The sequence below is a fragment of the Dicentrarchus labrax genome, unplaced genomic scaffold, assembly GCF_905237075.1.
Source record: "Dicentrarchus labrax unplaced genomic scaffold, dlabrax2021, whole genome shotgun sequence".
Classification (NCBI taxonomy): domain Eukaryota; kingdom Metazoa; phylum Chordata; class Actinopteri; family Moronidae; genus Dicentrarchus; species Dicentrarchus labrax.
Window position 1 is genome coordinate 2980137 of NW_026136702.1, and position 27305 is coordinate 3007441.

Below are 27305 nucleotides of genomic sequence, written 5' to 3' on the forward strand. Positions count from 1 at the left end.
ATGTTGGTGAATAAACAGGTAATGAATGGTTTAGAGAGTGAATGAATACATGAATAGATAAAAGGCTCGGGGTTTGTCATTGGCTCTCTCTGTAGGCGCTTGCTGGAGAGCCGTTTCCTCACTTCGAATGGACAAGAATATGAATGTTGTTTGCTTAATGACGCATCTAAACCTTTACTCTGTCTGCTCATTAACACTGAGGGAATAGAGACACCGATGTCATGTTCTCAGTATTGATTTCTTACAGTACAACACAGTGAAAAACACATTGAATTGTTTGTATTTTCTAAGCCAAAGCTTCCAAAGTTAAAACTGGACAGCTAACTCGTCACAATGCTTTTAGGCCAGGTAAACTGGAATTTAACTGAAACATCAATAATGAACTTAAATTTCCATTCAAATACTTGTATTAAAGGGTTAAGTCATTCAAATCGCAAACATGTTCTCCCACCTACTCTGAGTGCTACCTAGCCATGCAGATAGTTTCAGCTTTATTTCTCCGTGTTCTGAGAGATACCCATTTGAAATACCCACTACCACCGCAATACAGTGGTAGCCTGATATGAATTAACAGAGGCTGTGGTAGTGAGCAGTTAAGGTGGTTTAATATAGTACAGAATCCTCAAAACTTTACGTAGCTTGCACAAGGCAAAATAGAATTTATTACCTGGATGTAACTCCAAAACTGTACGTAGCTCACCATCACTCTATGTCACAAAGTGGGAAGTGTGATTAAACCACAATATGGTCCGATACATCTGTCTGGTGTTGCAATGGTGCTATCAGAGCTCTGAGCCACAAAATATAACCTAGGACTGCCATTAACTTCTTCATGCTTGTCACTTTTGCAGCCTCACCACTTTTTAATGGATGTAGCTTCTTTTTGGCTCTGGTAAAGAAAGGTGTCCCTGTTCTTAATCTGGGCCACAAAGCTCCAAGCTTTAGTTATTTTTCAACCAGGTATGAACCATCCCAAAAAAATGTAAATGTGGACATTAATTCAGATGTCTTGAATTAAGATAATACTGTAGTGGTCAATGTAAATTAAGTACATTTGACAAACTTAGACACGACTTGTCTTTTCCCAGCCTTCTATCCCTTGAACAAGGGTTACCTGTCTTACACCCATACTGAATGATTCCTTACCTCACGATTTATATCCAACGCGAAAGTTGGAAGCAGTGCCCCTGCAGGAAGGATTGTACCCATTATAGTAAATTAATGAAACCCAGGAAATCTTATATCTTTAAAACATGAACGTAAAAAACATTAGTCATTTAACATAATCTGGGGTTTTACAGAATCGTCCAATATCAACATTTTATCTGGCTATACGGATGCTTTCCATAAACTGTGTCCCTTTCACTGTGGATAAATCCACAGTGAATTGTGCCCTATCCAAGAACTAGTTTCAGAGCTGAATATCTTAAAATTGCTGCACATTGAACGGAAAATCTGCATGGCTTGATACCACCAGAGGCAAGTTAGGATATATTATTTTGTGATTTGGGTGAACTTACCCTTTAAGAATAATTGGAGATGACTCAGAGGAATGTTTTTTCTTTGTGTGCCCAAACGGTTTTCTTAACATTACAGCGCTGCATGAAAATATGCGCTTTCAAGAGACATTGTGTACTGAGTCACAGTCATCTTTGCCTTCACTAATAATGGGCATGTACTGTAGGCTACACTGACGTGGCATCAGGAGCCTGATGAGACAAACTCTTACAATACATTTCTGGATATGGAGGAAGCCAACAATGGCCACTGATGTTCTGTGGAGAGACTCATATATTTGCATGAATTAATGCTGAACGTCTGTGAATTTCCTTTCTAAGATCTGTTCAGTCTCAAACACTTGGCTCCTTCTGGCTCATTATCAATCACCCTGCAGCTAATATATTAGTTATGCTTTTACGCACACAATATATTCATTAATTTGTAATCCACAAGGCCTTTTTAATCAAACAATGTTGTCCATCTGTTGCAGCCTCTTGAATGTTTTTGTTAAGACACAACCCTGTGATGTGACAGTTTGAGTCAGAGCTGACTGAGGAAAGTGTAGCTGACAGCTGAAGCACAGCTCTGCCTCTCCAAAGAGCCTGATTTCCTGCTTTAAATCTGCTCAAATGGTTTACCCCCCCCCACACACACACACACACACACACACACACACACACACCAACACAACCCGTCTGGAGGAAACAGACTCTTGTTGGCATGGCAACCGTGTAGGGCTGTGTTTAATTTTTCTTGATAAGTAATGCTAACAACGCTACGACATAATAATGCTCAAGAGGAAAACGCCTTTTAAGCTGCAACCATGGCAATCACTTTTATAGAATTATGTTTCTTTTGTTTAATGTGGGGAAATAAAATGTGGGGAAAAAACCAAAACCTCGAAAGTAGCTCCAGCAGCGGCGTGTGTCCAAGGTCTTGCTAAAATGTTGCTTGTGAGCAAACTGTGATTTATTTTCAGACTCTTAAACATCATGGGTTAGAAATGACCTCCTGAAGTTTCCTGATGTCTACCTATTTGTCATGGTCACTGTGTCTTTGACCACGTCTGCGCTGACAGGACTGCCAATGATTACAAAAAAATTATGCAAATCTCCCATCGTGCTCGTCAGCAGTTCTTCTCGGCTGGGGCCGAGCTCAGCGAGATGCCCTTTGAGCCAAATTCATTTCATTTATAGTTAATTTTCAAGTTGCCGCCTGCGCAAATAAATAAATGTATCTCTCCCACAGATATATCTACAAAGGCACAGAGCTGTAGCTTTTTCTAATTATGGATTATACAATAATAATAAAAAAACACTTACTGGCTCTCTTAATTTTCACCTCTTTGCCTAAACGCATTCGACAGTAATCCCTCTGTGAAATCGCAGAGCCATGTTTAAGCGTGATGTTTATGCTGTGATTTGGTGGCTGCCCCGGGTCAAACGCCACTGTTGTGTTTTGCCCCGCGGGCTGTTTGTTGCAGCTTTGTGGCTCTGCCGAGCAGGGCCGTGCATCAAGGAGCAGGTGGAGGAGGGCGGGCGGAGGGAGGGAGGTGGACGAGAGGGAACAGCCTGAAAATAGGAGGTGACTGCTGACATTCACCTGGATGCCCTCTGTGAGGAAAGGAATAGGCAGGGGGAAAAAAGGAAAAGGAGAATGATCCCGAGGCTAGAGCGAGAGACGGCGGGGAGTGTGTGATTATGGTTACTAAGGCTACAGCATGCTGCCCTGCTGGAGAGGGAGGGGCTTGGAGGAAGGTCAGACGGCTGAGGTACAACCAGCTAAATCAACTCTGAAGTGTGAGGTCCCCGTTGGTGTTGGGGTTGAGGAAATGTAGCTGTTTAGGTTTCTCAGGAGGAACATAGATTGTCGCTTAGAACGGGACCTTGTGCACACCGTGGCTTGTAGCACACCCTCTGGGCTGTAAATCCCTTTGATACGCCACATAAAAGAGGATAAAAGATGTAAAAAGAGATGAGGAGACAAGTATACGAGATAAGATTTCTTTTTGTGAATTGTACGCCTTGAAAACGTTCCTCCCTGGGGGGATGAAGGTCACCTGACACCTGTGTTCGATGTATGAGCAGGGGCCCCCGCGGATGGCGCGCTGACCCTGCGTTTAACTCTCTCCCATCTCTCGATTGTCACAGAGGCTCAAATCCTCTCCGCCTCTATCCCTGACGTCTGTATCCTATGATGTCTTGGAAACAGACTGCCAAGCTTAAGCTGTTTGGAGAAAGGAAATGATGCAACATAAATTTCAAGGCAAGGATTCTCTGTCTTTCTTCCTCTCCCCACACATACACACGCTGCGGGATGAAAATCAATAGCTTTCAAGAGTGAGTCAATGCAGAAACTAATAACTAACAAATCCAATGCTGTAACATCACCACTGGCTCCTCACACACGATGGGTAGTAATGTAAAGGGATTGTACTTAAGCACGCCGTTGCTCTTTGTCACCAAATTATTTTCCGAGATAACAGAAGACCCAGGAGGATCAAAACAACCCAGACTGTTGTATCTGAGGGGTCCACAAAGCCTGTCATTGCCAGGGACACATCAAACAAACACCACAACACTGTACAGCATAGGAAACATGACAATGGACAAAGGAGCTCTTGTTTAACTTGATTAAGAAATTTGGCCATCTTTCTCCTCGTCATTGATTGGGCCGAACGTCTGACTAAGCAGCTCCCCATTAACTGTAAGGGCACTTTACTGGCATCCACATTCATCTTTGGCCGGAAGCTTGCCTCCCCTTTAGGCTCAAAGTGCTGATCCTCTCACACTGGAGGGTGACGTGATTGAAAGCTGAACAAAACGGCTTTCATTTGAAAAAAGAGGCGAGGGCCCGCGTAACACAGTCATTATCTTTGTTATGAACACGCATCATCATCGACCTCGTCGTTAGCACCATTCTCCATTAGGGTCACTCTCTTACTGGATAAATAGGTGGGGACTTTGAGTGTTTTTCTTCCTAGAAATATGCTTTTGTTTAATCGCTTCCTAATAAATCAACATAGGATATCAGCCTGTTTTGTGCACTTTAAAGCGCTCACTGACCAGAAGATTAGCACTTTTCTGTGTGATCATGTGTGTAGAACTCTCTCCCTTTGAACGTGTGTTTATTTAGTACCCTGCAGTTCCCCGTCTATTTTTGTATGTATTAAATATTGAGCACATATAGAGGCTGTGCAGTCATATCAGCTGATTGGATGTAGGAGTGGGCTGTGTGGCCACGTGTGTGCGTCCTTTATGCTGACAGTGCCACTTTGGAAGCTGTTTTTATGATTAAACTTGATCTTTTGGCAGGGTTAAGTGCTGCCTGTCCTGTCTTAAGTGCAGTCAGTCACTTGTCCACACACCTTTGAACAACATTTCTGTCCACCAGGGGCATCAATTCACTAAACCCTGAGCTGTGGCAAAGTTCCTGCAGCTGTTATGCAGCTTGAAAAGCCTGGATCCTGATTTTTGCACAGATGTTCTTGGGGCAGGACGGGCATAGACTCCTGCTGAATATGTTACTTCAGTATACAAAATGATTAGCTACAGGTCATATCAGATCAAAGGGGCTGTGGATCTTGGATGCAACTCTTATGGGATTTTGAGTGTGGCTGCCCAGGGGAGTTTTTTTCTTTTTTCTTTTTTGCTTCCAGTCACAGCAATAAAAAAACAAGTTTACAAGATCAGTTTGGATTCACTTGTGCTCAAAGATGGCGAGTGCCCACACCTTGACATACCCTACCCATGCCTTTCTCCTAGAAACCCGTTTTTTCCCAAATGTTGCCAGGGATGTTTTTTTCAGGGGTTCTCCGGTGTTTATAGTCGGTGAAAAGAAGATAAAGTCAGACCGGTTGTCTCTTTAAATCAAGCTGCAGTGTTGATGTGCCCTCAAGCTGAAATGGTAAGAACCATTTCCACCTCTGCGGCAGGGAGCCTGACCAAATAGGCGCACTAGAGCGCTTCAAACGTGATTCTCATTCCCTTGGTCACTTGTGGTCTATGGTCGCCTCCACTCCTGGAGAGGAAAGCTATTTCTTAGTCTTTTTCTGTGGGAGTTTTTTTCCCCCTGCGCATCTCGGAGACATTATTTAATTTTTATTTCCCTCTCTTTTTTTGTTCCATCCGCAGAACTCAGTGGCAGTCGCCTCAATCCATTTACCTCTGGCTGGTACGCCTGTCTCCTCCTCTGCGTTGCAATCTGTTGATAACTCCACTTGCAAGCTGCAGTTTATTGTGTTTCGCAATGGGAAACTCTTTCCTTGCACGGGGAATTCGTCAAATCTCGCAGACGATGGGAAGCGTAGGAGCGTTTCAACACCAGTTGCTTTCACCAAATTAGGTAAGAGGAAATCCATTTTTATCACCATGCCTGTGATGTCAACGCTGTACTGTATCGGACTACATGCTTACACACACACACACACACACACACACACACACACACACACACGTCTATCAGTTTGCTCTGCGCAACATGTTGACACAAGCTCCACAGCCTAGTGTGCACAAAATGAATCCAAAAGTCAATTAGCCAGCCCGTTGGTGTTTGTTTCCTCCCAAATAAATGAAGTAAAACTGCATGGACGTTAACGTCACACTGCACTTCACTGCTGCAGGTCTCCTTCTGGAAAAAAAAAAAAAAAAAAGGTCTACTTTAGGTTTCTATTTGGCATTAAAGTTTATCTGCAACACTTCACACACCAGTCTGTCAACTGCAGTAACAGTGTGACACTTGAGCAATGTCTACATAATGCGTGTGTTGTGCACGAAGGAGTTTGTGTGGTGTGAATGTGCGCGCACAGGTCCACGCTTCTTTCGCCGTGGCACTTACAGACTTTCCACTTGGTTTGGTTAATTGAAAGTCTTTGCTTTTGTTGCAGATGGGTGCAGCCTCGGGAGCGCCGTGCACTCCGTTACTATCGCTCTCAGGCACTTCGCACTGGGTGTAGACCCCACCGCAGCCTATTGGGATTTTGACCTGCTGGATGGACACGGTGGCTGGAGGGCAGAGGGCTGCCACATAACAGGCTCCGGGGGCAACACGACCACTATTCATTGCACTCATCATAATAACTTTGCTGTGCTAATGGTGAGTAGTCTACTGTGTGGTACCAGTGTCATTGATTTTAGCACAACCATGCCCACCCCCCCACCCCCCCCCCACATAATGTGTCTTCCAATGCTTAGGGCCTATTATGGATCAAATGCATCTTTTTTCACCATGGAATAGATGGAGTCACGTGTTTTAAGAAGCACTTCATGCAGGGACCTTTAAAAGCTTCCTTTATTGTTGCTCTTCAGCAGAGGGGAAGGATTTGTCAAATGCGCTACGGGGATTTATTGGCTTTGGAGTATGCGCTACACTAAATTCCCCCCTATATCCTGGAAATGAGAAGTTGCGCGTGTTGTATAGTCTGCCACCTTTTTCCAAAAAGCAGCACAGCAGCCGAAATAGGAGCGATGCTCAAGAGAAGGAGCGCCTTGTCAGGAGCTATTCGCCTCCGAGCGCAAGTGGTGTGCTAATTGGTTGCAACCATTGCCGAGCAAAAATGTTGGACTGTAAAGCGTAGCATCGTTCGTCTGTATCGCTCAAGTTGGTCTCGACGCCGCCGAGATGCCTTCTCCTGACGACGTCCCCCTGTTCAAATTGATTTCATGAGGATAATACCAAAAGCGCAATGGCATCGCATCGCCCAGTCGCTCCATAGTGCCGCTGCGCCTGGTCCGCTTTTTTGGATGAAAAGAAATCCTCCGGATGTTTACCGAAGAGTGGGATTCGTTAGACTGGGAGGTCAGTTCTCAGTAGAGCATGAAAAGTGTTGTGTGCTTGAGATGTGGGTGCTTTCCGAGTTGCCTTTTTACCTGCATATTTTATGAAGCCGCCGTTCAATTCCGCTGTTGTTCGTGTGTGGAAATAAGCTGGCTCGGGGAAGAAAAAAAGCCGCATAGGAATGAGAAAGAGTGGGGTACGGAGGGAAAGCGGCATAGAAAAACGGCATGGGGTGCTCAGAGGGGGAGAGTGGGGTGTCTGTGGAGAATACTAAGCGGCTGTCAGAAGCCGAGCAGATGTCAGATTGTCATTGTGCATGTATTTTTCTATCAAACACGGGCTTGGGGAGGCGCACCGTCAATGGGCACCTTGTGGCTGTCGGGGATAAAGCGAGGTCGGCAATTTTGACAAATTTTCCGGCAGCAGATTGATTTGAACTTCAAGACACGTCCGAGAAGTAGAAGGTAGTCATAGCGATGTTGGAAATCCGTTACAGGAATGTCCACATCACGGTCTTACGCGAGCGTTTGCGCCGGGGATTGCGCGTCTACTAATGCAGTCACCACACCCGCCTGGTCTCTGCAGTGCCCGAGAAAAGGACCCTTATTTACGGACTCGTGACATCATTCTCCTGTTGGCCTCATCTAAAATACTGTATATCGCAACAATGAGCCGTATAGCCTCTATAGCTTCTGCAAGTACTAGACCTGTTGCATAATCTTTTCATGTCAAACTGAGAGGAATTGCCTATTACTGCCTGGCTGCAAGTTGACCGTTTTTAATTTACAGTATTTGCAAGCAAGGAGCCTCAGTGTCAGTGAAGCTCTCATTTGGAACTCATTCAGTGAAAGCACCGCGTAACATTCAAGCCCCTGCTTTGGTGTTCTGAAGGAAAATCAGGGTAACAAGTTGCAAAGGATTTGACCAAAGTTAGAGATTTCGGCTGCTGTGACAGCGTTAGAAAAGGTGACAGAGTTGTTTGGATTGTCTGAGTTTGAAGCATGTTTTGTACCCTGATCTCAGCAGTCACACCGGTATCTAATAATGTGGCTGTATCACCTTCCTTGCTGTGAAATGATACAGCTGAATTCATCGTCAGATCAGCTGTCTGCAATATACAGCGTAAGGATCCATCTCATGGTGCATCTGTGATGTTGAGCAAACTGACAGAGGGTTAGCCACAAAGCATGACAGCTTTGAAAGATGAATAATGCAACAAAATCATTTCAAAGAATATGGGGGGGGGGCTGTGACGATGCCTGAAAGGCACAATGCAATAACCAATTCCTGTTGATCCAGACTCTTTCACATGCAGTTCTTATGGGCCTGGAGTGTGTGTGTGTGTGTGTGTGTGTGTACGCGCGTGTTTGTGTGTGTGCGTAGATGATTAGTCTACAAATAGCATGACAACCCAATACAATTGTCCCTGGGGACTGAGGTTTGGGATATAAAAAGTACTTTAATGAGAATCTTTTTGACTTGGCTCAGAAAGAATTACATGGTAGAGAGTCTCCCTCCCCTGGCTTTGTGATCAGAATGCCAAATAACCTACTTGGGACAGGATGTGTGTGGGAAAGCTTTTGTTTGGGCATACATTATTCTACCCCCGCTGTGGGTTTTGAACACTGGTAGGTGTGATAAATGCATTATGTTGTTGTTTTTGCATTAGAAAGCAGGGCAGTTACTGACCTGTTACACTAAAACTGCTGCTACAGATTGTCTCACATGTGGGTCAGGTGTTGACAGACAGCATGCCTCTGTTATGGATTATTTCCCTCCTGCACTGGGCTGAACTTGAAGCTGTTAGAAAGCAGCCGTTCCAGATTTCAGCACCGGGGACAGTTCCCATGCATTTCCCTGTCTCCCTACTTCTGTCCCGCCTCTCTCTCTCTCTCTCTCTCTCTCTCCCCCCCCACCCCCGCAGGCCTGTGTCTGTCTGAAGGGAGGGCTGACTCACTCGTTTACAGCAATGCAGCCTCATCATCTGTCTTCATCGCAGCGACATGCCTCAACCCGCCACCCCCTTGTAACCCCCGTCAAAACTCACACCTCTTCTCTGGGACCACACTGTGTACTGTCAGTTTTTTTCATTTGTAACTAATTTTATTAATTTATTTATTCATGGAGGTGATAACATAGACGAAGGAGTTGCATTTGATTGCTGCAACGCTCCACGGTGTTTAATATGCAGGAGCAGACCTTTGGAACGTGAGACACAAGGAGCAGGTGGCTGGCTTTTGTAAGTATCCAATCACAACAAAGGCCCTAAGGCCACAGTCCAATAAGAAAAGAGCTGTTCAGAGGTGTGCTCCCATACACTGTACAAGATATAATGAATATATGAAGTGAAGTGGATTCCTGGAAACAGGAGGCTCCTCTAGTGATGGCTCTGCATCACAGTTACAGTAGAATAGGTGAGCGAGGTGTTGGGTGAACGCGGCCTCATAGGGTGGATGTAATTGTGTTTGAAGGCATTTGGATTTGAAAGTGGATATTAATTGTAATTTTTGATGATTGTTTGTCGGGAAGATAATGAAAAGGACAAAGAGAAAGGAGGAGAGTCTGAACAGTCTAGTGATGGAAGAAGTATTCAGTAAAAGTACTAGTACATTAACTTACTACAAAACTACAAGTAAAAGCCCTTCATGCAAAGTACAAAAGTATTATCAGTAGTTGTCGCCGACTGAGTCGGAGACAGTTTTAACAACTTACAGTACATTTCAGTGTTTTAGTCTATTGGTTCCCAACCAAAGAACTGAGCCCCTTCAAAGGACCACAAGATCATAAATCTCAGGAGTCGTGAGATAATTATTGGAGGAAAGAAAAAAAATGTAGCATTTTTAGCAATATTTGACAATTCTTTCCTCAGTTATTTAAATGAATCCAGCTGGGGAGTTTAGTTGGGAAATGTCTCTTTTGTGGAACTGCTTTGGTGGAAACATGACTAGGGCCCCTAACTTCACACTGTTCTTCTGTAAAGGGTCACACTCTTTGGGAACTTTAATCATACAATTTTTTTTCTAATGTAAAATTTAATGTATCTAGTAACTAGAACTGTTACATGCACACAGTAGAGTAAAAAATATAATATTTCCCTCAGAAATCTAGTGAAGACGTATAAAGTGGCATAACTTGGATATACTTAAGACAGTTACAAACACTGTACTTGAGTAAATTAACTTTCCACCACTGGAATAGATGTGTAAATATTAGATAGGAAGTGTCTTTTTGTAGTCATGACCAGTACTGAGTCCAGTAAAAGAAATAATAATTTGGCCTCATTCAATCATTCAGGAACCACTGATACAAACAGATCCGCCCTTAAGTGAATTGTGTTTCAAGCCTGTCCACAGTGGAAACCCCTTCATCTGCCTGAATAATCGTAATGCCTTAATCTGAATAATCTTTGAGTTTAAACATGTTACTGAAATCAACTGTAAAATTAATATTTTGTTCACTGACCTCTTTTCTCAGGCTTCGTGGTCTCAGCAGGAGTATCTGCTGTTTCAAAATCGGCATGCGGACCACAATTCACTTGTCTTCGCTGCTGCACCTCCATCTTGAACCAAACCAACCAAGACAGGATCCCATCTTGATACATTAGTTCTCATTGGCTGAGCCTTCTACGGGCTCGATACCAGTGTGACATTACTGCTGACTGCTGGAGCTGACCACAAGGTCTAGTCTCCCATACAGAGTAACAAAATACAGAGAATGGCTGCAGAAATCCACCCATCCGTTCTCTAAAGCGCTTATCCTGATGACTGTGAGAACACAGGAATAATCAGACTGCTCTTTACAAACAATATATCAGCTTTACTCTGTTTAGTTCTTTTGCTGCAAAATGTTTATTGCCTACTGAATCACTATAATTGTCACTCAAAAGGTAGTAACTAGGAGGAAATGAAGGATGAATGGATGGAAGCAGGGTAGAGAAGATAAAATTAGAAAGCCTTCTGTGCTCCAGCCTCATAGAGGAGACGCCAATTGACTGTGATTGCATTCTTAAAAAACATCCTTTAAAGGGAGCCGTTTATTCATATTCAATCCACATGTGGTCTTTTGCTGTTTAGCAATTATGGCTAATACACACATACTGTTAGTTGTGCAGGATATGTGTTGCTAATCGAAAAATAACCTCCTGGCAACTTCTGTTGCTCAGAAACAGTGTTTTCTTGTTTGTGACTCATTTTCTCTGTCAATTTTTCAGCATATGGCAATTTCAAAGTTGTGTGTCCTCATTAGTCCTTTGTCCACATCCTTGCTCAAGGCAGACATAATGAGACAACAAGCCAGTTTTCAGCGTTCGCCCACAAGCGTGCTCCGGCTTCAGCATGGGTTAACTTTATCCTCATGCCTTGGACTCTATCTCTGAGGCATTTTCATTCCAAAGGAGCTTTGGTGTGTGTGTTTAAGGAGATGAAGGGATTTACAGTGATAATGACGATGACCTGTTTAGATACGCAGCCGCGTCTCACAGCACTGTGTTGGCGTTTTCTGTTGATATGTATTGTAGTGGGAGGGGAAGAGGGAAGGGGTGATGACAGACTGTGATATCAACCCAGGGGGGGGATGCCTTGGGGTTGTGTGTTAGCTGATAGGGGATTTTAAAAAAGGTGGTTTATGTTAGAGGAACAGGGCACCATACATTACCTCTGGAGATATAAAAGGGCTTTTGCAAGAGTGATAAAGTGGCAACCTGAATGTGACTCCATGAAGTCACTGCTCCCAGCCAACAAAGAGTGCAGCACACTAACCCTAACCCACTCAGGGTGGCCTAAACTAGTTTCATGGCTATTACTTCTATCCTGCAGCTACCCCAGACCCACAGTCAGCCCGCACTTCATGTCCAGGAGCATGTTTCCCTTTGGTTTTCAACGAGTTATGTACCATTACAATGTGGGTAGTATCTGCAAATGGACAATGTTTCCCTCCATGTTTCCCTCCATGTTACCTGCACCCACAGCTCCCTGCTCATTTGCCGGCAAACAGAGTTCCGCCTCCCTCAACCCGATTGTCCGCGGCTCTATTGCTGTTATTTGAGCTACAAATTGCATTGAGTGGGAAGCTCTGGGTGCAAGCTACATGGAGGGAAGTTAAACATTGTTCATTTACACATAGTACACGCATTGTAATGACATAAAGCTGGTTGAAAATTGGCAGTTTCTCTTTAAATAATGAGCCTGAGAGGTGAGTTTTGTTACCGTTGGCCAGAGCTAGGCTAGTTGATTCCAGTCTTTCTGCTAAGCTAAGCTTGCCATCTGCTGCCTTTAGCTGTTGGCATGGATCTTCTCATCTAACTCTCAACAAGAAAGCAAATTAGTGTATTTTCCAAAATGTTGAACCAGTTATTTGACTTGCTTTGGTTTTTGGTTAAAGATGTCTAAACCATAAGAGAGGCATCTTCTTCCAAATATGGAATACTGTTTTCAGTGGATATAGAGTAAACCACAAATGTAACTGATAGGAACCACATCGTTTTACAAAGTATGAGTAATGCGTAATGTGTGTTTGTGTTAAGCTTTGTCATAATTATGCAGCTTAAGCTAATTCTTGGAGTAAATGCTTATTATTTGCAGCCCACTTAGCAGCGAATACCTTTCACCCTTTTACCTCACTTGCACTTGTTCCAAACGTGGCAGCTGACAGACGAACACTAATCCACCTCCATCGTCGAGTAGGCAGCCATGCAGCCTCCACACCAGCCGCTGACTGACTGACTGAACCAGTTACACTGAGGCTGGGCTTAGTGCTGCTGTGCTGTGTCGAGGTTTGGCGTAGGTTAATATTTTATAAATGCACTCATGTTCCATTTGTGAGCATTAACTTAAATTTGATGTCAGGCATGATTGCTTGAGCACATGGGAATTGCTTTTTGTCTGTATGTTTGTGTGTGTGTGTGTGTGTGTGTGTGTGTGTGAGAGAGAGAGAGAGAGAGAGAGAGAAAGAGAGAGAGGGAGTGTGTGCCTGCTCAAACCAAATCACCACTGCAGACTTTGTTCTGCTGCTACTGTTCTGATTTAACCTCCCAGTGTTTGCTGACTGTGGACTTGCATTGGTGTGAAAGGGGACAGGGTCTGGCACATCCAGCTGTCCCCCCTGCACTCCCAGAACAGATTGCTGCTGGCCAATAACCTGACATGTGATGCAGATTGTTTTCTCCCTGACTAATGAGTTCAGAGCTCACAGACCACCATTTATCTCAGACATCAACAGTTTTGCCCTGGCATTGCTGGTGTATGCCAATACTTACTATTGGCCCTTTTCCCTGACGCTTTGTACTGGACGCTCTATTTTTAATGCAGTGTGTATCCCTCTTTTAGCCTGGATACAAGTTGCATTTCTTTAAACTATTGTTATTCAAATTATGTATGCTCCTCAGCTAAGTGTATGAAAGATTATAATAGTGCTGCTCGCAGCAGAAGGGATTGTTACACTTAATGTGTCTGCGTATGTGTGTGTGTAAAGAAAGTTAATAGGCTATTCGGTGGTCTCACGATTTTGATGTTGTTTATATACAGTCAGTGATTAATTGGCAGCCAAATCTGTGCTAGGTTTTTTATAGCGAGGCAAACCGCTTGCTTGAAATGTAAAACTGCCCTCACTAACAAGCAGGCTTTTTGAAAGATAATGATGTATTCGAGTTTTGATTTTATTTCCAAGTTGATGATTTTGGCACACATTTTCTCAAACAATTAGTCAGATATGAACACTTGGATAAGCTATAAATTAGTTGTTGTTTTTTTTTAATGGCAAAACTGTGTGGACTGGCATACATCTGCTGCACTGTCTATGATTAGTCACAAATGATTAAAATGAAACGGGTCCCACTTGTCCTTTTGCATGTGACAGAGGCCATCTGACATGCGTGATTCATGTTGTAGAACACTGTCGGTACACACAGTCTCGTCCAAACAGTACTCGAGCAAAGAAAAAAAAAGAACTGTTCACATCATAATATGGCATCTGATCTGAAACTGTCCGTGTTCAAATGTCTCCTCTCTCTCCCCGCTCTCTCACCAGCTGTTCCCTAGTTGACAGTGCGACCCTCTCTGAACCCCAGAGACAGCCTGGTAGAAATGAGGGCATGGTGTGTAAACAGCCTCTTTCTCTCTCTCTCTCTCTCTCTCTCTCTCTCTCTCTCTCTCTCTCTCTCTCTCTCTCCCTCTATCTCTTTCCCTCGCTCTACCTCTGTTTGAGTTTCTGTCACTGGCTTTCAATTGGGTTGCTGTATTTGTGCACTGCATTTAACTGAACTGGACAGCACCTCATTTGCACAATGCTGCCCAGTCTAGACAAACACATTAAGAGCTTATTTTTTTTCTCTATTAGAGAAGTGTAGAAAGTGATCCAGCCACTGTGTCTGGCTGGATCTTTGGTTGGCTGGCTGGCTGTCTGCATGTCCACCTCTGTTGTCAGCCAAGACAGCAGCTCTCAGAATGCCCGCCTCTGCCCCTCCATTTCCCTGCTGCTGCTGCTGCCAGGCCCTGATTAGCAAAAGTATATCACCACAAAAACAGAAAAGGCCAAGGGTTAAAGGCGACATTCATTTTCATAATAGACTTGAAATAATTAAACTCTTGCGAGTGGATTATTTTACATCGTGGCCTTTTCTGCCACAACCAATCATGATCACTATGACCTTTGACGTTTAACCTCATGGCCCTATAGTACATTCTTCTCCTCAGCACAAGGAGAGTACAGCCATGCCCTGCAGTTGCGTCTTTTTTAATCTACTGTAAGGGTGTGGAGCTGCTGCTGCTGCCACTGCTGCTGCTGGTTGCTAGGCTTGTAATTAGGGAGCAGCTATTGATGCAATGTGGCCCCCTGTGCTCTCCTTGGAGGAAGATAAGGACAACAGAAAATGAGACTTGCGTCATTTGAGGGGAAAGCGATAATATGACAGGCAGAGGGGTCTATCTTTTGGCAAGGTCTATTAAGAGCCCTTCAGAGGTCTCACATTTAGATTTTTTTAGGATGTTTTATATATATATATATATATATATATATATATATATATATATATATATATATATAATTTATTTATTTATTTATTTTTTATTTATTTATTTTTTTTTATATATGCATTTCACTGTTTTCATGCGGGAAATATTCTCTTGCTGGCTATAGTAGGGCTGCCAAGCATTTGTTAGATCAGATTCATATTCAGCCGTGAACTACAAGACCACCTGATGATATCTTGGATAGACAATTCGACAGACAGAGCAGTACAAACATTCATTTGTGCATTCTGATAGGACTCACCAAGAAGCATGCATTTAACAAGTGGGTAGCAGCCTTAAACAAATTTTAGTGTTTTAAATTTTCTTTTGTCTACAAATCCAACAAAAAGACCAATAATAACATTGTAAACATGTGTTTATCCTTCTAACAAGTTAAGCCTGATGAACCTGTAGCTTATAGCGCTCCATTTTTGTCTAAAAACTATTAAAACACACTGTTGTACCACATTTACTCCTGTTTCAGTAACATTTGCTAAAACTACAGTTCCCAGCTATTTAAGGAAACTACTGAGCCTTTTTTTTTAAAAGAAGCTGTATCTTTTTGACCAGGTTTTAAAGATTTACTTCTTCATCAGAGGCAAATGTGCTTGGGACTGATTTCCCCAGACAAGTTAGGGAAGTAGGATCATTATGGTCTTTTCATGGGATTTGTTGACTTTAAGAAAAACATGCCACCCTTATCCTTGAGGGAGGATTGGAACTGGCCATTTTTGCTACTTGGATCTTTGCACGCAAGGGGATGGATCATACATTAAAAGGGCTCTGGCTTTCATTCTGGATGGGACAAAGTAGAGGGGTTTAAAAGGAAGAAAAACTACACTGATGTGTAAGATAAGGCATCAAAACTCAACTCAAGTCAAATTTCTTTGCAAAGCCCAACATCACATATCATTTCTCGCAGGCCCAAGACAACAACAAGGAATAACTCCTCAAACAACCTCAGCACATAAAGAAAAAAGAGGAAGAAACCTCAGGAGAGTCTATTCAAAGAGAGATTCCTCCTCCTTGGACAGCTGGGTGTGCAACTGCTGCTGTAGGTAGAAACATGGCTATTAAAAATGAACAGAAAATGGTAACAGTAATACACACAACAAATGAATTATAATTTAACAATATGACCACGCAATCTCTAATCTGTAATTAGAAGTAAGATTAAATAGGGGTGCAACTAACGATTATTTTCATTATCGATTTATCTGTCGATTATTTTCTAGATTAGTTGATGAATCGTATAGTCTATAAAATGTCAGAAAATGTCCATTCTAGTTTCTCAAAGTCCAACGTGATGACCTTCAATGTCTTGTTTTGTCAGTCCAAAATCCAAAGATATTAAGTTTGATATGAACAGAAAAGCTCCATACTTGAGAGACTTAAAATAGCATTTTCTGTCATCGGTTTTCAAAATAGTTTAATATTATTCATCGATTAGTTGACTAATGGTTGCAGCTCTACTATTAAGTTAGTCACACTCTAAATAGCTTTCCCTTGATGCTGCAGAATGTAACAATGTTAGCTTCATGGATCTCAACAGAAATTATTTTAAAAGGAAAACATATTCCCATTGGATTAATCTTCAGCATTGAGCGGCATTGCATCCCAAAGTGTTTTCTGTCTGTCTGTACCATCTCGGTATGAGCTCGCGTGTAATGTTGCCATGTGTGTCCGAGAACCTGTCAGAGTGGGGGAAGATATGTCTGAAAATATTCATGTCGGAGTAAATTACACAGCCATAGAACATCCTTTGTATCACTGTCTTTCAAATTCAAAGCTTGCTTAAAAATCTCCATCCCGAAATCCCATTCCACACGGGTGAGCGATGCGCTCTGGTATCAAAGGTGAAAACTAATCTTGCAGCTGAAATTCCCTCCTCCTTCACTGTCCTGACGCTTTGCCTTTGCCTTACAAATGGCCCTAATGAGATGCAAACATGTAAATTGCCGGTGGAGGAGATGGAGCGTCCACTTAGGTCTAAATGGCACAGATAGCACAACTGTCAAATGGTAAAGTGTAACAGGGCTCAGATTACGGCAAGCAATCTGTAATCAAAAATGGAGGGAAATTACATTGTGGTTGGGTGATAGAGGGATGGGAAAGAGGCCGAGGGAGAGATCTGAGTCAGAAATACAGTAGCTTCCTGGGCTGAAGGGGTAATGATTTACCTATCCATTCTCCTCTCTCCATCCATCTCCACAGTTTTTGTCTCTATAATCACTCTTCTTCTCCTTATCTCCCCTATCACTGCTTTTCATTGTTGTCCCTGCTACAAGCTGTTTTCTGTTAGATGCACTACATAACATATTCTTCATGCATTTATTCTTTGCACGGTTGACTGCATTCATTCAAGAACATCCCTCAACCCCTCCGCTCTCTCTCAGCAACTCTTTCTCAAGGGGCTAACAGTTAGAGAACATGGCAGCAACAGTCCAGCACCAGTTACACTTCCTGACAGCGCTTCAAACAACATCTTGACAGGGCCATTCATTTTTTTAGGGCGTTTGTTTTTACTTCTTAGGGAGGTGGTGGCAAGACCCTTTACCAGCAACGTGCATTTTATTCCGAAAATATGTGGTTACTGTGTGGTTTCTATGGTGATACAAATGCCCAACATTACACAGTTGCTTTTTATGTAGTCAGGCAGCACTAAAAGGGCTGTTAGAGGTTTGTAGTGGAGACAGAGAAAGAGCACATGAAAATGGTGGACAGCAACAGATGTGTGTGCGTGTGTGAGAGAGGGCTTTGCAAATGCACCAGCTCGGCACCGTTAAGTACCACACAGGCAAACGTAAGCTTATTTACCCGCTGAGACCTCCATTGCCAGAGAGTGATGCATTCTGTGAGAGAAGCTGTTTGCATTGTGTTGCTTGCAGAGGCTGGGTTTACAGTGCATCCTCTCCGCTGTACCGTCTTTAAGTGTTAACAGAGCAGAACCTGTGGCGCGCTGCCCTATTCTCATCCATTGTTACGGGGGGAAAAATGGCATGTTTTGGTGCAACGTATCGACCTGCAAGGGAACAAGGTGTGGACTGGTGTAATGTATGCTTCCGCTCTGTGTGCTGAACAGCATGCCATCTCAAGGAGCTGAGAACAGAGCGTGAGCAGTGTGTGTAAGAGGGCCAAGATGTGTGTCTGTGTGTGTGTGTGTGTGTGTGTGTGTGTGTGTGTGTGTGTGTGTGTGTGTGTGCTAAGATTTGCCCTTGCGTGTGCTTCCGTGTCCATGCCTGTGACTGACTGTGTATGTGCACACATGTGAGCGCACACAGAGCCCCGTCCATTGAGCATTCTGTAGTGTGTAGCGATGGAAGAGATGAGTCACCCCTCTCAGACAACACCTACTAACCATCTCTCTCTCTCTTTCTCTCTCTCTCTCTCTCTCATGCACACACACACACACTCACACACACGTACACATGACGAGAAGTGCGATGTTGGCAAGAGTTTTGAGGCTTGCTTATATATTCACTTTAAAACAAAAAATACTCGTTCCAGCCTCTTTGCTCTACATTTTCAAGCAATCTTCTCTCAGATTTATTTTTATTGATTTATCTTCTCAGACTGAGGAGATGGAAGGTTTTCTCACAAGTATGGAGGAGCAGGAATGTGGGTTGAATCTAATGTTTGGGGTGAAAAATCTCACACATGAATTAGGGTTGGGTTCCCATCACTGGTGTCATTTTGGTAATACTTTGGTTTCTGACCAAATGCCTGAAAAACTAATGACGTTCCCATCAACCTCAGATTTGTTTAATGCTTGTTAGATAATGTTAAAATGCTAGGAGGCTGAACTGAGATGGTGATCATGGCAGCCATTTTACCTTCTTAGCATGTTAGCATTGTCATTGTGAGCATGGTGCCATCATACAGTTGACTCAACTGAACTACAACCTTACAACCTTCCTGAAGGTAGGGTGTATTATTGCATGGCATCTTGTATTAGACTGTTCTGGTTTTAGCTAGGTGTATCTAATGAACTGGGAGCTGAGTGTATGTTCAATAAGGCTCTGAAAAGATTTGATATTCAATATAGATTCATGTCAGTGTGTCAGGGAGCCTTTGAGAAAAGTGGAGATACTCAGCAGTCAGCCTGTGGTCAGATTGGGTAGCTCCCAGTAGCCACTGTATAGGTGTGAAAGCAAATCTTCCCTGGATGAAAAAAAGCTAAATAAAGAAAGAGATTAGAGTCATTCCAGTGTCTACGTCCTATATTAAAAAGCAATCTTCTCCCTGCTTTCACATTTGTTCGTATTGATTCATTCTGTTCGTAGCGGACTTGAGTATTCACGTCTCTTTGTTCCAGTTGTACAGGGGGGGTTTGCCTACAGTGAATTACCAGCTTGTATTCTGTTTGCAAGGTTGAACAGTGCACAAGGCTCATTTATTTGATAGTCACGCTTTAAATATTTCCACAGAACAGCGATTACAATAACTTCTGTATAGGAATCTGAATAGCCTAAAGCTAAATGCAACACTTCTAATCTGAGGCTCTGGAGAAATTAATGCTAATGAAACAATGCCCCCTTGATGTTTGAGGAGATAGATACAGCGCGGATAATACGTCTGAGCCTCAAATGACGGTGCTCATCTAGAGGGCTTCATCTTTTATGCCGAGCGAGGTTCCTCATCAGCTCATAATGTTTGTTGATTTGATGGATGTGTACTTGATTCCACGTGATTTGATTACTCGTTTTCACGGCGGGCCTTGTTTGCTTCCGCTGTTGAACATTCACCGGGCGAGGTGCTGATTACGAGCATGACCGTATCTCAAAGCTACGAGCTGAGTGACAGCCACAAGGTGCCGCTGAAACATTGATGAGCTGCATTAATGGTGCGTGACCGTTTTTTCTGACTGTTGACAAGTCCGGAGGTTATTCTGTCCCGTCACTGTCCTGCCTCTCTCTGTTATCCAGTGGTGTATGGGCAAGCCAGGGTGGGTTTGATTTGCACACTCACTCCGGTTCTGTTCCAGCGTTCGCGCAGCCACTCAAGGATGATAAAATACAGTGCTGGATGGGAGCTGGGAGCCGGGAGCCTGCAGGCTGTTCACTAGAGGATTTTAATTTTGTTTTTCTCTCACTCCCTTTCTCTTCCCTCTCTCCCACAATGTTTGTGCATTCTTGCATGCACCAATGTGATTACAACAGGGAAAGGAGCACATTTGCGAGGACATATGTCACAGATTGGCTTGCAGATTCTGTGGTTTCAACAGCATCAATTAAAAGCAAAAATGCAATAAAATTTGCAGTTTGGAATTATTTGCATGTAGGTTCTACAGGTTGTACAGTTCATATCCATTCACCAGGCTAAAACAAGACACTGAGCCTGTAAGTCCTGTCAGATCAGCAGTGTATTTGTCCCATTTTATTTTGCAGGCCTGATAACCTTGCATCCACTGTGCCTGTGCGCTGAGATTATGGATCAAGTTTAATTGACTCTGGTAATCTGATTTTGGCATGGGGAGGGAGGATCCTGGATTAAAGTTGTAACTACAACACAAACAGGGGATCAGGGGCCTGTTTAGCTGCTGAGGCTAGGGCACAATGGAGGCATGTTTAGACATAACATGCCAGTGCTAATCCAGAATAGGCTAAGCTAAACTGCTCTGTGTGGTAATATTGTTGCCTCTCTGTAATGAATTGACGGTCACATTGTCCTGGCACACAGACACAGTAATAAAGTAGCCATGGTGCTGTGATGTAATACGATAGCAGTAATGATAATAACTGAAGTGGAGGAATCACATTTGATGCCGGCTGCTCCTGTCCCCAGCTGACATTCTGCTATAGGCTTCTGCAAGGAAGAATACAACAGGGAAGAGTAGTTTAGAGCATGCTGCGAGCTACGCCAATGGCCTATCAGTCATCATGACAGCCCGGTCAACAAGGGGATTGCAACTTTACAGTCTGTATCTGTTGCACAGCACAGTGAGATCTACAACTTAAATATACAGGACTCAATGTAAAACCCAAACGTAGCAGCCTTTAAAAGCACAAATCTAAGAAAATCTGCACACGCTTTGAAGAAAATGATTAACATGTGGATAATAAGAAAAGTGGTGAAAAGCTATAATACTTGAGTCAGTGTTTATTATAAGTATTGTGGATTCATCCCACTTGAGCCTTCTCTTCTGTATGCACTGCAGCAGTTTGCCCCACATCACCCCGGGAGCATAAACACTGCTTCTAGGAGCCATATGAACAATTTGTTCAGGGCACCCTGTAGTCCGCCTCGCCATTTTTCTTTGGGCCTATCCATCTGCTGAAAGGGACAGTCTCCCTTCATCCTTCTTCCTTTTTCCCCCTCTCTATTCTCTCCCCCAGCTCTGCCTGCTGTAAGGTCCTTTTTTTAACCTTTATTTGTCCAGGGGAGGGTTCTGCTGAGCATGCATGCTCTATTCCAGCTTTGCCCTTCTTCGCTTTCATGCTATGCTGCTTATATATTCTGCCCCATAAAATGGCAGTTCCTCTACTGTTGGCCTCTGAGCAGCTGCTCAGCACCTTGCACAAAGGTACGTCTGTAGTATTCGTTCAAGAAGGGTTGTTAGTCATTCACTTTCAGCCAGCCTGGTTCTTCCAGCCAGGCAGCTTCTCCTCAAACCTTTAGGCTACTGCTGTCCTTTGTATGGTCTGGTCCACCAGCACTTCTGTTTGAAATGTTTGTTCGTCAGCCTCATGGAAGTGTTTTTGTGGTACTCCTGACTCCGTGTAGTAGAGGTGCAACTAATTATTTTTTGGATTAATTGATTAATTGTTGGGTCTATAAAACATTGTCTATTGTGGAAAATGGTTGTCACAATTCCCTAATGCCACTTTGCTCGTTCTGTCTAATTAACAGTCCAAAACAAAAATATATTACATTTACAGTAATATGAAACATAGAAAAGAAGCACACATTCAAATTGTTGAACCTGGACCCTGGGAATGTGATTTTGCTTAAAAAAGTGAATTGATTATAGACATGGCTGCAAATTAATTTTATGTTGATCGACTAACCGATTTATTGTTTCAGCTGTTTCCCACATTTGTCTGCCCCAGGTTTTGATTGTGATGTTACATCATTGTCACAAACTGCTGGATTGTTTTGCCTTTTTATCCTGCCATTAAATCATTTTGGAGATACATTGGCTAACTGTAAAACGGCTGTGATTGAGCCATCCCTGAAAGTGTTAACATCTCCTACAGCACTAAATCCAGCCCTCAGCAGGGTCTGTGTGTGAATGTACTATCCTACTGTTCAGATATGAAGACCTTTTCTGCTTCTGCAGCTTTGGTCACACCTGATTTTTAGCCCCACTATCGACAGCTCAGCTTGGATGATGATGTTATAGTCTTGTCTTTGTTCACGTGGATGCTGGAAACAGTGCAGTCAGCTGTTAGCAGGGCTTTTAGGCTTTTAATAAACTCAAAATGTGTTTCAAGTATGCAGTGCATACACAATAAAAAACTTGCTAAATTGAGTATACTTAAAAATGTCAGCATGCATACTTAAATTGCCTGATATTTGACTGCGGTGTTAAAGGACGCTACTGTCTCACAATGCAGTGGAGGAGCTACTAGAAACTGCAAAGAGTGAAAAACTGTTAGAGAGTGCTGTGAATAAATCTGAAATATATTAAAGAAACAGTGTCAGTTCTTTCTAAAAGCAGTTTTTTCAAATTGGCAATAGCGTTAAAAGTTGAATCTCAGTTGACTGTCAATCAGACATCTGTCAATGCAGTATTTCTGCACAGTGCATGGACTTTGTCTATAGTAAAAGTCAGTATGCTACCTTTTAGTAATAAGGAAGTGGGGCACACGTATAGTTTTGTGAGTAAACACTTCCAAGATGCAGGATGTCCTATGGATTTTAAGAAAAGCAGCTCAGCACACAGCTGTGGGCTGGTGAGTAATGGTTAAATACTCCGGAGGCAAGAGGCTGACATTCTCAGCCAACATTATAAGCCCAGCGATGATGATAATATGTCCCATGAGAACGTTTGACTTCCTCCCTCACACCTAAAGCCATTTAACTATAGCTGCCGTCACTCGCCATGTTAGCATCACATTGGAGAGCTCGGTATGTCTGAGCATGATTTTCTTTTTACTGATGCAGTAACTGCTTCCCATAGACACATTTTCTCTTTGACCTTTAAGTTGAAGTGTGTGTGATGTTATGTTTCAGGATCTAAACTCCTATGAAGTGTTATTTGCTCTTTAAGTATATAAATCAGCTTACTGACTTAAAAGCTTCATTTGAGCAGGATTTCTTGCTGCTGCTTCAGGCCATGACTTTTTTTTTCCAGCAACATAAATTCAATGAGCTGTAATTAACACCAGTTCTTATTGTCCTTCCATGACATGGCTCTGAGGATAAATACAAACTTAATAATTCCCAGTAAATCTGTAACTACCAAATTATGTGAAGCTGTTTTGGGAATTTTGGAATATATTTGTCATGTGTTTTCCCCCAAAAGGGCCACTGTCTCACTGTTCTTGCTCGCTTTCCTTCTCTCATTTTTTCACTTCCTCTGTCTGTCTGTGCTACCGTGCTCCCAAATGATGGTACATTTTATTGCTCAGGTCTAATTACAGTACTCTCTCCAGCTCTTCCCCCATACCTCCCTCTTGTCATTTTTGATTTTCTGGCCAAGCTACAAGCTGCAAAGTCATAAATGTCTGTATTTTTGGAGATTGATGATCCCGCAGACTTCTCTTCTAACCCTTTTCAAAGTTGGCAAGAATACCTTTTCTGAGATATTATGGTTATTAAAGCTGCTCTAATCAATATTTTTATATTGCAGTGGATCAAATTACTACATGTATGTGAATGGTGTTGGACACAGTCACTCTACTTTAGTGTCTTTAAGCTTAATGTCCCCAACTTTATTGTTCTGATTTAGTCTCAGCACTCTCATCAGCAAAAAGCTCCGATCAACCCACTGTACACTACTGTTTGCACTAAACAACAGACAGACAAAGTAAGCATCAAGGTAGTGAAGAAGGTGGAGCAGTTAGCAGCTGAAGAGTCAGAATTCCCTCAGGAACTGATGGAGATCAAAACACAACTAAAAGGAGAGTGAATATTGGATTTATATCATCAGGTGGACACAGGGACTCCAAACTCCAAATCAATGCTGATGTGTCTGCTGGGTGTGTGAATATGATAAATGATTTGACCTATGACTGATAAGTGGAAGTTGCACCAGCTGGTCGGGGCCTCTCTGGGGCCTTGCTGATGCCATTCTGTGTCTGTTCATTTCATGTGGTGGATTCAGTTTCCTCCAAAGGTTAACTTTAAAGGTGGTTAGTCATTTTTGAAACAATGGGTACTTGATTTCACAAAAGCATACTTCGCATTTATAAATCATAAATCATTTGATCCACTTCCTCTAAACATACTCGGTAGCTGTTGATGTTAAATTTAATATTAAGAGGAATATAGCGTAACCTACGACTTCATTTGTGGTCAGTTATTTGACTTAATGACTTTAATAAGTTTAAAGTTAGTACATTTTAAATGATTTACTCCACCTGAATGTTTATAAATGAGTAATCTGCATAGAGTGAGAAAATCCTTGTCTGCAGACTGTGTAGCTGTGTTAGTGTTTAACAAACCCCAATGGAATATTTATTTATTTTTTTTCTATTTTTTACTGCTTTGCATTAGAATTAGAGAGGAGACATAGAACCCTACGCCAGTACACACATTTAAGTCCATTCTTTAGATTTTAAAACTGAAAACCACCCTTCAAACTCCTTATATGTGGTAGGTGGTAGGTGTGAATGTGAGAGTAAATGGTTGTGTGTCTGTATATGTGGGTGCTAGTCCTGTGATAGACGACTCACTCTGCCTCTTGTCTATTGTGAGCTGGAAAAAGGCTCCAGCCCGCCACGACCCTGTCCAGGGTAACTGGGTATAGATGATGGATGGATAGATGGATGAACGAAAGGATAGATGGACGGATGGGGAAAATGTTTCTGTGCATCAGAAGTGATGTACTTCATGTTTGCAGTTTACAATAAATAAAATAGTAGTACTGCAGAGAAGAAACACAAAGCAAACTTAAAGAAGACACTGCGACTGACAATCCAAGGAAAGACCAAGTGATCTCTTGCATGCGGAACAATAACGTCAGAACTGCTTATACTTACATAAAATAAGCACCTTTAAAGGTTACATTGAGATTGAAATTCTCTTCATAACTTCAATAAAAATTTGGACTCCAACTCTTTGACTTCCTTTTTCCTTTTTCCTCCTTAATCACACAGGAAAGGCTTTATTAGACTCGGTGATGAGGGTTGGAGTGCACCGCACACTCTCCTGTTCTACATCTCCCCAGTGTCCTGTCCCGCAAACCTTTTATTCCATCTCGGGCCACTACTTTACAACGGTGCTTATAAATGCTCAGTTGAAGTTCACGACCCCTCACAGGCCCCGGCAGGCTCATCGGCCTTTGGATAAACACGGAGAGCGAATATCCCACTTGGCTACTCACTGAGACAATGATGGAGCCAGACAGCGTGTTATGTGGATCACTCTCGCAGACACAAACTCACACTGAGCTGGCGGGGTTATGGAGATAAGGTGCGCTTTATTTAGCAACGTCAACACGACGGAGCCTAAATGGCGACGTCACCGTGCAGTCGACTGCATGTGGAATGGGTGTACCAGATTTTACAAGAGCTTGTTTTGTTTCATAATACAGTTCCAAAGCTTGCAGATACACTGATACATTAAAGCAGTAAAACAAGTTTAAAGTGTAGCTGTCAAAATGTGTGCTGTAAGAGTTGAAGAAGTTCGTCTTGTAGAATAAATTACCAAGCAAATCGACTGTGATTTTGATAAGGACTTAATGAGCGTCTGTTAACAATGTGTCTTTGAAAAAGCGACTTAACTTTGTTTTCATGATTTTTTTTATTTTTGCTTGGCTGCTATCCATTTTTGTTTTTGCTTTTTTTTATGTTGGCAGACTATGGAAGCTTATGCTATTGTTGCACTCAGCCGCTCCGGCTAAGAGTGTCAAGCTAAATGCCTGAAATGCAAAATGTAAATGCAGGGGGGAGAGTATTCACTCAACAGGGTTGTTACTCTTTTATGCTGATTTGGACAGCGTTTTAACTCCAAGACATTTCCTTGACATTCATTTGTATTTTGCCTGCATATCTCGTCAGTGCAGTATACTGTGCCTGTGCATATGGAGGGCTCATCATCTTCGTCTTTGGGTGGATTGTCGGAAATGCTGTCAGTGTGCAGGCCCGGTTCTTCCTCACTGATTATTTTTATGATACTGTATTTATGATGACTTTTGTCTGATCCCCTGTTTTTCTCTCTCCTTTTATGCCTTAGGATCTGAAGAAGGTGCTGTCTTTCCCCCCATACCCTGGGGAGTTTTTGCACCCGGTCGTGTATGCCTGCACGGCGGTCATGTTGCTCTGCCTCTTCGCCTCCATCATCACATACATAGTGCACCACAGGTAAGACGAAAGCACCACCTCAGTTCCGTTGAGGTATACTTTTAAACTTTAAGCCTCTTCAGCCTGTCGCACCATGATTTAAAATTACAGCCATTAACTTCATTTATACATATGGACACTTGGGCAGACGCTTATGTAATCTCTTCATTTCCCGCCTTTTTTCCTTCATGGTTACAGTTTGTTTTTGATTCCTGTGTCACGGATCCTGAGCTGACTTTGGTGTGAGTCAGATGCTTTAGGCTGGCGTAAAGCACTGCAGCCTGTCTGACTAAGAGGATCTAAAACACATACACACGTGTGTATGTGTGTGTGTTTGTGTTTCAGACAGTCATAGCAGAAATTTATGCTTCTAATGGATTTCTAAGGGTTACTTAGGCCACCTTTATTCCTTTTATTCCATATGGAGACAAGGACAGAGAATGCACCATGTGGCTCTCTCGTGGTTTGACACTGTGGCATCTGTCTGCTCTTCTTAGGTTCATCTGCAGTGGATGCTGTTATTAAAGCAGGGGGAGCCTGACTGGCGTATTATTTCAGCACACCAATCCATCATCTGTTG

The 27305-nt window shown here is 42.7% G+C and overlaps 1 protein-coding gene across 4 annotated transcripts in view; it reads left to right on the forward strand.

Annotated features, from left to right (window-relative positions):
• LOC127379377 (adhesion G protein-coupled receptor A1) overlaps positions 1 to 27305 on the forward strand; it is a 149768-nt gene that overhangs the window by 90516 nt on the left and 31947 nt on the right. Inside the window, exons 1-4 of one of the 4 annotated variants that reach the window (XM_051428891.1) lie at positions 4971 to 5406; positions 5634 to 5844; positions 6386 to 6594; positions 26619 to 26746. In XM_051428891.1, coding sequence (XP_051284851.1) covers positions 5386 to 5406; positions 5634 to 5844; positions 6386 to 6594; positions 26619 to 26746 — 569 coding nt within the window. In that variant the 5' untranslated portion in view covers positions 4971 to 5385. Of the gene's footprint in view, positions 1 to 4970; positions 5407 to 5633; positions 5845 to 6385; positions 6595 to 6776; positions 7297 to 21216; positions 21802 to 26618; positions 26747 to 27305 lie in introns of those variants that run through there. The other 3 variants (XM_051428883.1, XM_051428911.1, XM_051428901.1) reach the window with 3 other exon arrangements.